The sequence below is a fragment of the Meriones unguiculatus genome, chromosome 14 (genome assembly GCF_030254825.1).
Source record: "Meriones unguiculatus strain TT.TT164.6M chromosome 14, Bangor_MerUng_6.1, whole genome shotgun sequence".
NCBI classification, from domain to species: Eukaryota; Metazoa; Chordata; class Mammalia; order Rodentia; family Muridae; genus Meriones; species Meriones unguiculatus.
In genome coordinates this window covers 69,569,199-69,581,494 of record NC_083361.1, presented here as the reverse complement: position 1 = coordinate 69,581,494, position 12,296 = coordinate 69,569,199, and the positions used below count along the sequence as shown (strand labels likewise).

Genomic DNA, 12,296 nt, shown 5'->3' with positions numbered 1-12,296 from the left:
CTCCCTTCCAAGTTCATCATTTTTTACTAGTTTCCAGCTAGCTGCAGAATAAAAGCCCTTCATAAACTGGGCTCAGGCTTCCCTCCTGTGGTATCAACACGCATTAGCTTGGTTCTAGTCAGAGCCGCTCGGCACAGTCCTCCCTCTCCGCCTTCCCTGGTCTCCAGCCCGGAATGCCATCTCCGCCTCTGCGCTCGCCCGGGCTTCCGGTCCGCTCCAGCCCCAGCTGGCCCGTGACGCCTTTCTAAACAACAGCCCGGCTCCCCCTCACCTCCTGCCCCGAATTTTCTCAGTTAAAGCGTCCTGTCCTATCTCGCGGGAGCGTCGGAAGCGGTTCCCACAGGGAACTGCAATCCAGAGAGGAGCTCTGCTGTCTTTGGAACTTTCCGGAATCCCCTGACGCCTGCGCTCCCCGTTCCAGCTCGCTCGCTCGCTCGCTCGCTCGGGATGCGAGACGCGGCCGCAGTCGGTCTGAAGTGAGGGCGTGTCTGCTGCAGGTGGGGGTGGATGGAAGGGCTGGGTTCGTGCGGTGGGGCTGCCACCCCGGAGGTCACTAGCAACGGAGGGGCGTGGTCATAGGTTTCGGGGAGGCCGCACGTCACCGCCGCCGCTGCAGCGCGGGGGCCGGTGGATCCGCAGGGGAAACTGAGGCCTGCGGGAGCGTGACTTGGCCAGGGTCACTGGGTGAGGGGCGTGCTCGGGCCTGGATCTGGGAGGGGAGGTGTTGGGGGGAGCCCCCAGGAGTAGCCGGGTGGGGTGGGGTGGGGGGGACCCTCCGAAGTGGCTCAGCCCCCTTAGGCGCGGCTGCCCCGGCCCGCGGTGGGCGGCGGCGGGGCGCGGGTCCGGACGGCGGGAGGCGGGGGCGGGGGCGAGGCCGGGCGGGGCCGACACAGGTGCGGCTCGGCAGGCCCGCGCCGCGGAGCTCTCGTAAAGCCGCCGGGGCGCGGAGGGGCGCGCCGCAAGCTGCAAGAAGAGTGCCTGCCCACGTGTGTGCGCGTCCCGCGCCGCCCGGACCCGCCGGCCCCGGCAGGGCCACGCCGGACCCCATGGCGTTCTCTCTGGTAAGAGCCGCCGGGGCGGGGCGGGGCCGGGCCGCTGTCCCCCGCCGCCGCCGCCGCCGCCGCCGCCGCCGCCGCCGCCGCCGCCGCCTCAGCTAACGGTCCGCGCGCCGTCCCGCCGCCGCCCCGCAGGCCCCCGCCGCCGCCCCGGGCTGGCGTCCCCGGGCGGGGCGCCGGTCACATGCCCGCGGCCGTGGGCCCTCGTGGAGCGGTGTAGGGCGGGGAGGGGGGCAGGGAGCCTCCTCGTGACTCAGGCCTTTGGGCTTAAAGGCGCCGCGGCCCTCCGGGGGCGGCCGCCGGGGCCTCGGCGCTGCGCCTGCAGACTCCCGGGGGCTGGGGAGAGGCCTCGGCCGTCTGTCCAGACCGGAGCTGGCGGCGCGGAAGGGACGCCCGGGCGCCCGCGGCGCTTCCTCCGCCCGCAGCCGTCGCACGTGAGAGCCGAGGCGGCCGGCGGCGCGGGCGGCGCGCGGCTCTCGAGAGTCGCCGGGGCGTCCGGCCGGGGGCGGCGGCGGCGGGGGAGGGCGCTCGGGATGCGGCCGCGCTCGGTGACGCGCGCCACGACGGCGCCGCCGACATGGCCCCTTTAAAGCCGAGGAGTCGGGCCCGTCGTGCGGGCCGCGCGCTCTCCCGGCCCGGGGAAGTCACGTGGCTTCACACGTTCGAGTGCTTCTGGAGCCCGCGCCCCGAGGCCGGAGCGGGCCGGGTGAGGTCGCGCGTGCCCGCCCGCCCGCCCGCCTGGGAGCGGGCTTCGAGGGCTCGGCCCGGGAGCCTCGCGGGGGCCGGGGGCGCGGGCCCGGAGGAGGAGGAGCCGAGCAGCCCGCGAGGGGGCGCAGGCGTGGAGCCCGCCGGGCCTCGGGCGGCGTCCGCTCTCCTCACTCGGCGGCCTGGCGGGAGGCGCTCATGTGGCCTCGCGGGCGCGTCTCCGCTTTTCGCAGCCGGCAAGGCCAGGTGCCCAGACTTGGGGGGCGTGTCGGGGTGCAGAGGGGTTCGCGCAGCCCCCGGCCCCGGCCTCAGCCTTCGGGGGGGGCGGGGAGCCGTGCCCGGGCGGGGAGGGCTGACAGGCCGCCTCCCTGGGGCCTAGACGCCACCCGGGGGGGGGGGGTGGGAGGCCCGTGCCTGCCCGAGCTTCCCTGAGGCCAGGGGCCCCGGGCCCGGAGCGCGTGCCCCTGCCCGGCCGCCCGCCCGGCCGGCCTGTTGCTCGGGCCCTTTCCAGCCGCGTGGGGTTGCGCTGCGCTCCCGGTGTCGAGCCTGGAGTTCGGGGGCCGTGCAAGGCCCGGGTTCGTGCAGGTGGCCCTCGACACCAGAGAGCGTGGAGTGCCTGCGCCCCGCGGAGCGGCCCCTGGCGCCTTGCGGGCGGTACCCCCCACGGTACCCTGCCCTCGCACAGGATTCAGCGGGTGGAAAAAGTCCAAGCACCCAGACACCCGGAATAGCCCGGGGCCGTCCGCCTCAGGCCTCCCCATCCCCCACCGCGGCCTCCAGGCCGGCTCTGCTGAACGCATTTCTCTGGCAACTGCTTCCTTTGGTCTCCCTGGCTACCGTGCTGCCTCCCCACTCTCTCTTCTGGCACCTGGGTAAACTGCTGGTCTGCGTCATTGGCGGGGGCCAAGGCAGGTGGATCGAGTTGAGTGCTCTGGAAAGGCGCACATGGACCAGCTTTCTCCTGGCCGCCTCTTAGGTGATTCGGTCCACACGTACCAGCGGAGGCTTTGCTGAGGAGAGTTTGCACTTCCACACGCTTCAGTTCTGTTTGAGTGTGTTGAACTCAGTGTTACACGCTGTGTTTAAAAGAAAGAAAGAAATAGCGCAGGCAAAACAAAAATCTCAGAAATACAGCTGGTGATTGTTTTCCGGTGTGTAGGAAAGGATGGACCGCTGACTTCTCATGCGCACTGGGGCTCCAGCCTGTCAGGGGCTCCTGAAGACAGTCTTGTTCAGGATTCATCACTGATCTTTCCTCTTAAGAGCTTGCCTGGAACTCACAGGGCATTTTCTGTAGCGTTTACCATCCCCACCCCCCAATCCTCACAGTTATCTAAATTTGAGTCATTTGGCACTTCATGCTCTGTTTATAGAAAGTTGACAACTGTAGGGGCAAGTCAGCCTTGTAGTATAAAAGCACTTGGTCCCCTCCCAATGATTGTTTTACAGACAACTTCCCTGGCAGAGGCCCCCCAGTGTGGAAGAGAAGCTGTGTCAGCCTGTGTAGCAGACAGGAGTTAGAGAGCTGACACATGCAGTTAATGATCATGGGGACATTTGCAGTTAGGAATGGTTCTGGGGTCCTTTCAGTACAGTTACACTGCTATGGCACACTTAAGTGTTCCTGAAGCAGAAAGTGGAGGAGAAAGATGAAGTTGTACGTTTTTAAGCACACCAAACTTGTTAACAAGGAGCTGTTGATAATGGTTGCCTCAATAAGTACTTGAATTAGGCACAACTGACTCGTTCTTTAAAATCCTTAAGTTGGGTTATAAACACAAATTAAACCAAGGTAAAATAAATGAGTTGAAGAGGAGAGACAAATAGTCCCCCTTGACCCATACTGTATATGTATATGCCTCTTTAGAGGAAGCAGCTGTTAGTGACTATCAAGAAACAAAGCTTTACCCCCAGAGTTGATGGACCTTTGACACGCCCCCCCCCCCATTTTGATGAAGCCCTGACTTTTAAGTGCAGCAATAAAAAGTTATACTGTTTGGGCCAAATACAACATCTTTAATGTTGGATTCAACCTGAGGACTTGTTTGGAGTCAGTCTATAGATAGCCCTATAGTACAGAGTTCCCTGTTTTGCAGTTGAGGCTCGTATATCAAGCTATTAAGTGATGGAATCGGATCCTGTGTCTTTCTGTTGATTTATCCCAACCTATTATCTGTTGAGTGCCTTGGAATGTCAAGGATGAAAAGGTTATTGGTGAAGGATGATGTAGAGAAAAGGGTGGTCTCTGACCTGGTGCTATTTTTACAGCTAGCTATAGTGATAGGAATCTCCTGTTGCAGTAGAAGTCAGTAGAGGTCTTCTGAGCATTAGTGCTTGGAAGGAATGTGCTGTGTCTACTACTGTTCAGTGAAGTGTCAGAGCTGTTGGTCAGAAGAGCCTGAGGTCTGGAGAAAGGCTCCTCCCACTATGGGGCTGACCCTTCCAACCTTCTGCATAAAAGACTTTCATTTCCACGATAGATAAAATTTCAGTAATTTTTCCTCAGATAAGGCAGATTTGAAATATAGTTGGTTTTTAATTTTTTATTATATTTTTAATAATTGTATGTTGGGAGTTGTGTGCATGTCAGAGTGTGCATGTGTGGGGAGATCAGAAAACAACTTGCAGGAGTCAATTCTGTCCTTTTCAGCGTAGGATCCTAGGGTAGGGTTCAGGCTCTGTTGAGCTATCTTTCAAGCCCTGAAATTTTATATAATTGTTTTAAGACTGATAAAAGTAGGATGGTGCTTAATTTCACTTTTTTTTTTTTTTTCAAGACAGAGTTTCTCTGTGGAGCCTTGGCTATCCTGGACTCACTTTGTAGACCAGGCTGGCCTCAAACTCACAGAGATCCACCTGCCTCTGCCTCCCAGAATGCTGAGATCACAGGCATGTGCCACTGTGTCCCGCTCACCTTTTCTGTCCTAACTCCTCTAGTGATGTCTCTTAGATTTCCAAGAATAGTTAATAAGACTGTTAAAATTGTTATGACCCAAGGGGCTGGAGAGATGGCTCAGAGGTTAAGAGCACTGGCTGCTCTTCCAGAGGACCCAGGTTCAACTCCCAGCACCCACATGGCAGCTCACAATGGTCTGTAACTTCAGTTCCAGAGGTCCCGACACCTTAACACAGATGTGTGTAGGCCAAACACCTAAATGCACATAAAAAAACAAAACAAACAAACAAAAAACCCCAAACAGTATTAGCTTACAGGTTTAAAAAAAGAAAAAAAAAGATTGTTATGACCCTTTCCCTTCCCCCTACCTCTCCTTCCCTATTCTCTTCCCCTCTCTTTCTTTCCTTCCTTTCTCTGCCCCCTTTCTGCAGGATTTCCTTATATGACCTTAGGCTGCCCCTGAACTCCAAACTCACCTATGGGAGCCTCCTCCTGAATAATAAAGCCAGGATTGGGTTGGGCTGTTTTGTTTTTCTGTTGGTGATGGTAGGGTTTTTGTGTGTGTTTGCCTGTGTGTGTGAAATTGTAAAATCATAAAGGATCATCTCTTAGGGCACAAAAAGACTCTGAACCAGGCTTAGAATCTTAGAGGTTAGGAGGGTATAGAGGGAACAGGAAGTTCTGTATCTTTCTCTTAAAACTTTAAAAAGGCTTTAAAGGAGGAATGTGTACATTTAAAGCCTTTGGCAAGTGGCTTTATATGTGAGAACACAAGCTCTAATACAAACAAGGTTGATTCTTTACCCATTGCCTGGAAAATGTTTTAAAAAAGATAGGAACTTCAAAATGTTACCTAGCTTCAGCCTCTTAACATCCTTGAGCAGCCAGGAAGTCAAGTCTGAGTTCAGTATTGGCAGATGAGAGAAGTAGAGAGCAGTGGGTGAGTCTGGAGTGTCTGCGCGCAAGTTCTTTGTAGTGTCTGTCGTATTGCTGAGTGCAGTATGTGTACTGTCAGTCACTTGTATGAGGTCCCTGAAATAATTGACCTAAAATTACATTCATTTAAGGGACAAATTCATTAGTGAATTTGTAATTCTAGTTAAATTTGGGCAGGACTGTCAAACCAACCCAGATACTAATGTTTAGACTCCTAGCTTCACTAGCTAGGAATGGAAACAATAAAAGAATCAGGATCAAGTAACAATTTTTTTTTTTCTGCTTTGGAAGAGCTGTGCTAATCTTATCTGTAAATCTGCTTTTTCTAATCTAAACTGAACTGATGCTGGGTAAAATTTGACCCAAAGCTCCTGGGACAAAGGAGTAGAAGTGGGGTTGTACATAGAAAATAGGGTGAGGCAGTTACACAGATAATTTGGGCTTTTATATGTTGTTGGGTTTACAACCAAGAAGTATTGATTGTACCCTTTCAATGTTCATTAAACCCCTGGATGCTGCTAACTCCACCTCCTTTGCTCCCCATGTTGCAGCTCTGGAAATGCCCTTTGTTTTCCCCTGCCAATGTTTGTATTCTGTTTGAGTTAAAAGCTGCTTATGAAATGAGATTCCAACTGCTGAAAGGTTTTATGTTGAAGATAGGACCACCAAGTATTAGGCACTTCTCATTTGCAGTGCACAGGCTGAAAAGATCTACCTAAAAGATAAATAATAAGTGTAATATTCCATATTTTACACTGTGGGTGTGGGTGTGCTGGAGGACAACTTGGAGGAAGTCAGTTCTGTCCTTTCACCAGGTAGATTTCAGGTTTTAAAACATAGGTGTCAGATTTGGTGACAAGTGCCTTTATCTACCTAGCCCTCTCACATTTTTATAGGAAGGTATTTGACTTTTCATGAGAAGTTGGTATTCACATTTAATTTTTTAAAATGACATTATAGATGTAAGTTTGAAATTTTTGTTACGGTGATTACATTACTGCCTTAATCTTTGGTCTATTTTTAAGTAACAGTGTAGGGGTGTTCCTGATCCTGAATAGTTTAGATGAACACTTGGGAATGGGTTGCCTTTGAATTCAGCTTCACTTCTTTTGAGTACTTCTTTATGGGTTAAATATCTCTTTCTTAAAAAAGAAAAATTTATGGTTTTGCCTGAATGTATGTATGTGCATCGTGTGTTTCCATGAATGCTTCTTAGTCCTGATGGATTATTGGGAACTGAATGTAGGTCCTTTGTAAGGACAGCAGAAATGTTCTTAACCACTGAGCCATTTTTGCCTCAAGTAGCTCTTTAGAGTACAGTGAGTTAACACTTTTGTTTTTATTTTTAAGGCATTTTGTGCTGACTTCCCTTGAGGTAATTGGAGAATCCCCAGAAGGTTAGGTCTAATGTTTGATTTGTGAGCTAAAAATGGCTTCACTGTTGATTTGAGGAGTAACTAGACTAATAATGTTACTGGTCTCTCTATTCTTCACCAGCATGATATGCTGGTATGATACCATCTGAATGGATTCAGCACAGATACCTGCAATCTCCTTTGATAAAAAGTTGTGAAAATAGCCTTCCTCTTTGGAAGAGAGATGTGTATGAAGGGGCTGTCTTTTTTTTTAATTAAAATTTATTCATTTGTATCCCAGTTATAGTCCCCTCCCAATTCTGCCCTCTCCCTTCTTCTTTTCCTCGCCCATCCACTGATAGGGGGTCACTGATAGAGGTCCTCCTCCCCTTCCATCTGAACCTAGCATATCAGGTCTTACCAGGACTGGTGCATTGTCTTTCTCTGTGGCCTAGACAGGCTGTTCCCACCTCAAGGGGAGGTGATCAAAGAGCCAGCCACTGAGTTCATGTCAGAGACAGCCCCTGTTACCCTTACTAGGGTACCCACTTGCACACTGAGCTGCCATGGGCTATATCTGTGTGGGGGTTCTAAGTTATCTCCATGCATGGTCCTTGGTTGGAGTATCAGTCTTACAAAAGACCCCTGGGGAAGGGGCTGTCTTTTTGACACAACACTTCATGCTCGTGCACCTGTGCACCCTGTATTTTAGTTGGTGCTTTTGGATTTGGGCTCTGATATCATCTGCCTTCTGAGTTGGCCCTTTCTCCTGAGGATTTATTCTTCTTCTTATTATCATTATTATTATAGCTGTAATTTTGGAAGTGTTTTAAAGCTCAAAACACATTAGAGACCGTTTTCCCAGGTATAATTAGGAGTTGACACCAAGCCCAGTTTATAAGTTCTTACTATCTTAATAGACAAAGGAAAAAAAGGGTTTAGAATTTTTAATTATTTTTGATTGTTTTAATTTTATGCAGTGATTAGTCATATAGCTAGAACTGGAACTCATTTTCAGGCTCAGTTCCTTCTAGAATCCTTACACCTTGACCCTCTGCTATGTTGATTTTGTTTTACTTAAAATTTCTGCTTAATATCTAAGATTAAAGCTTCCTACTTTTTCAATGTGATCAAATTAGTCTCGGCATTTACAGGCTTCCTTTTTATTTTTCCATCCTGATGCTGTATTCCTTATGGTTGGCTCATTTGGGGAGCAATGAATTTCCATAGCTGTACCCACTTATCTCTGTGACTGAGTTTTAGGATGGTTTTACTGCTACTTATTCTCAAGATCTAGGCATCGATCTGTCTGATGCATGTTAAATGTAGCAGGCTGTGTGTGTGTGTGTGTGTGTGTGTGTGCGCGCGCGCGCGCGCGCGCGCGTATACACACGCTTGTATGTGTACGTGTACTAGAGGTCTACCGCTGGCATCTTTAATCGTTTTCCATCTTACAGGCAAGGTCTCACTGAACCTGGACCTCACCAATTCAGCTAGGCTGGTTGACGGGCTTCAGGGACCCAGCTGTCTGGACCTTCTTTAGGATTTTATCTTCATGCCTGTGTAGCAAGCAGAGTACCAACAGAGACATTTTTCCTGCTTCAGGCTTACAAGTCTAAAACAATTAGTTTATTCTCTTTGCTCTTCTAGTATAGCTAATTTAATCCTATTCCTTTACCCAATTAGCCTACATTTTTTTCCAACTATATTTGAGACTCTTGGGTAGTGATTGTCAGTCTTCCTAATGTTGAGACTCTTTAATATAGTTCCTCATGTTGTGGTTAACCTGAACCATAAAATTATTTTTGTTACTACAGCATGACTGTAATTTTGCTACTGTTGTGAATTGTAAATATCTGATATTTCTGATGGCCTGAGGTGACCCGTGTGAAGTGTGACCCAAGGTTGAGAACTGATGCTCTAGTGCCATCTTACAGGCAAGACTGTGTTTGGCTGTTGGCTCTTTGTTTTCTATCACACTTAGGTTTGTTGCAGAAAGATGCTGGAGAAATTCAGTGTTGAAAGTGATGGAAACTTCCTTGAGTCTTGATATAATTGTATACCTTATGTTTCCTGTGGCCCTTAATTGCTTCCACTCCATTACCTTGCATGAATATTTTCAGTCTGCTTTTTCCACCATCCTTCTCAGCTGTTGTGTATTCATACCTGTTACTTTTATGGTGCTCTGTTTCACTAGTGTTATTCTTCTTCCTAGACATATCTCCCTGGTCCTTGGTCTTAAGTGGACTGTTCTGGATGAGAATGTTTTCATGAATCCTTCCTGCCTTTACCCTCTCAAGATAAGAGTTTAAGCATCAGTCTTTCTGTTGTTACTGTCAAAGCTCTTAGTCATTTAGTCACTTCAGAATTTAGGGTTGTAAATTTGGGTTAAAAACAATTCCACATGAACAAAAAACAGCTCATGTAGTATGACACTTGGGGATCCGAACGTTTCCAATATTTTGCTTCTTTCTTATCATGTGCCAAGGGCCACTTTCAGAATAAATAAGAAAGCCCCAGATTTCAGGGAGTCAATAGTCTAATGGGAACATTGGCACACAAACAAGTTATCTGCTATATTTATTTAAGTAAAAGTAAATATACACAGAAATAACGTAAGTGGTAGGTATGTAAAAAATTAAAGGCTTTTACAAAACAAGCTTAGAGAGGAAGGCGTGATATGTTCACAAGGAATAATGTGTTTTCATCTAGGCAGCATGGACTAGAAGGTGCCTTTTATAGAACTACTAGTACCATATCACTAACATTTTAATTCAGAAGTGTAACATCTTCAGACAAAGGGATATACAAGAGAAGCAAATGTATCTCACTATAAAAAGGCATACAAAAAAATAGTTAACAGCAAGGTATGGAAGACAGCTCAGCAGGTAGAAGTACTTTACATTAAGCCAGATGACCTGAGTTTGATCCCTGGGACCCACCCAGTAGAGGGAGAAAAATCAGTTCCCAGGAATTATTTTCTGACCCTTACACATGTGCCCCAGACACGCACACACAGAGAAAGGTATGGTATTTTTTAAGTATAGTCACAAAAATTTTAGTGTGAATATTAAGATCTGAATAACAAAAAGACAATGATAATCTCAACAGTTAGTTACTGGTGGTCAGATATCCCCAAGACCATGCTCAGGTGAGATAATTCACTAGGAGGATATGTAGTGATCAGATAGTAGTTGTACCAATGGCTATGATTTGTTACAGTCAAAAGATACAGAAAACAACCATGAATGCCGGAGGACAGCAGTACCGTTTACTTGTGATTAATTCCATCTGTTAACGTGCAGACATTTTATATTCCTGGTATATGCTAGTAATTATACCTACTTAGGAGATTGAGGCAGGCCAGTCTGGACACTGTAGACTCCTTTGGGAAAAAAAATGTAAAATTTTTCTACTACTGTAGGTCAGTAGTAGAGCACTTTGAAGTCACAGGCTTTAGGCTTAGTCCCAGTGCTGGAATAATAATGAAAAAGACAGGTTTCCTAGGCGTGGGGTCATATGCCTTTAATCCTATCACTTAGAAGGCAAAAGGAAGTGGAATTTTGAGTTCTAGGTTAGCCTGGTCAACATAGCAGGCTGCCTGAGGCTACATAGTGAAGCCCTTTCTAAAAAAAAAATAATAAAAAAAATTAAATAAGAAAGCCAGACCTCAGAGAACAACATTACCTGGTCTATGTCTCCATTTATAAGAAGTCCAAAACAGACAAAACTGGGCTAGGATATAACCTAGTTGGTAGAGTGCTTTGCCTATCATGCGTAAGCTGTCCTGTGTTTGATTCCTAGCACCACACAACATTGAGAGTAGTGGTTAATGCCTGTAATCTCAGGAATTGGGAAGTATAGGTAGGAAAATCAGAATTTCAAGGTCACCCTAAGCTACATAGCCAATTTGAGACCAGCTTGGAATACCTGAGATCCTGACTCAAAAATCACAAGTAAACAAATGAACAAGCCAAATTGGTGACAACAAAAACTAACTCCAGGCCATTGATTAAACCTTGTCCCAAACAACATGGATGCCTTCTGAAGAACAGGAGGGTTGAGAACCTTTTTCCACATAGGCAAATCTACAGGCATGCAAACACAGTTCTGAACAGTAAGCCCTTGGGAATGGGCTGACAAACATGGAGGGTGTAGAGAATGGGGAGGCACATATGAAAACTTACAGCATAGAAGTGGTTTTATTTTGATGTGTTGTGGTACTCAGATTTATATAAATACGTCAACATTTATTATGTTGTGTGCTTATTTCTCATACCTTTTACTGGGTGTGTGTTATCTTTCAATTAAGATAATTTTTAAAAAGAAATCTAAGTTGATTATTAAGATGAAGAGATTTTTTTTAAGGTTATGGTTAAGGAATTCGGTCTTTATGACAGAAATTCCCAGTGCTAGGGATGTAAACCCCTGTAAGTCACCAGAGTCAAGTGTTTCATAATTCTAAGATACCACAGACTACTTTTTCTTTCAAGACAGCCTCTCATAGCCCAAGTTGATCAAAACTTACTGTATAGTTCAGGTTGACTTCAAACTTGTGACTCTACCATGTCAGCCTCCCAGGTGATTATAGGCATGTGCCCTACACTTGGTCCCATCAGTTGCTTTTAAACTGTGTTTGTGTTTGCTATGATGATGCAGAAGTGGCAGTGGTAAGTACAGCCACTAGCACCTTCGGAATCATGGCAGTGCTATTAAATTGTGGCATACATCGTTGTATTATTATATAATACCAACAAGTCACTTTCACATAAAAATGTTTTTTAGGATGCAATAAAAAATCAAGCTAATTCTTAAGGGTGTAGTGTGACAAGTGGGATGCTAGTGGAAAATACTGTTTCATATCCAAGTAGAGTGGTTTCAAAGTATTTCTATGATTTTATATCAATAAAAGCACATCCCTTAGTTGAAAGAACACTGATAAACGATGGCTGTTCAGCTTGGGGTATTTGTAAGACAGATTTTTTTTAAATGAACTAAATGTGTTAGTCTCTCCATTAGAAAATGACTGACAGTGTGTGTTTGTTGCCAGTGATAAAATTTGAGCTCAGAAGAAATTAGAAATTTGGAAAATATTTGACACTATATAGCATATACTTAAAAGACTCCTGATGTCAAGAAGTATGTCAACATTTACAATATCTGAATAATTCAGTGCACCATTATTTTCCACATGACTGACATATAGTATTATAAAGTCAGAAGGGGGTATTTTAAAAGTTTATCCAAAATTTGAGTTGGACTTAGGAATTTTAGTCTAATAGTATTTGAATATATGACTGCATATACTTTGGTTTGCCATGCTGTTTTTAACTTTTAAGAAGTTAATGC

The 12,296-nt window shown here is 47.3% G+C and overlaps 1 protein-coding gene across 9 annotated transcripts in view; it reads left to right on the top strand.

The window, feature by feature from the left end:
* The first annotated feature begins 204 nt into the window (after positions 1-204).
* Cpeb1 (cytoplasmic polyadenylation element binding protein 1) overlaps positions 205-12,296 on the top strand; it is an 87,915-nt gene continuing 75,823 nt past the window's right edge. For 3 of the 9 annotated variants that reach the window (XM_060367447.1, XM_060367451.1, XM_060367446.1), the window contains exon 1: positions 1,777-2,006. In XM_060367447.1, coding sequence (XP_060223430.1) covers positions 1,959-2,006 — 48 coding nt within the window. In that variant the 5' untranslated portion in view covers positions 1,777-1,958. Of the gene's footprint in view, positions 498-557; positions 685-1,354; positions 1,490-1,776; positions 2,007-12,296 lie in introns of those variants that run through there. The other 6 variants (XM_060367450.1, XM_060367449.1, XM_060367455.1 and 3 more) reach the window with 5 other exon arrangements.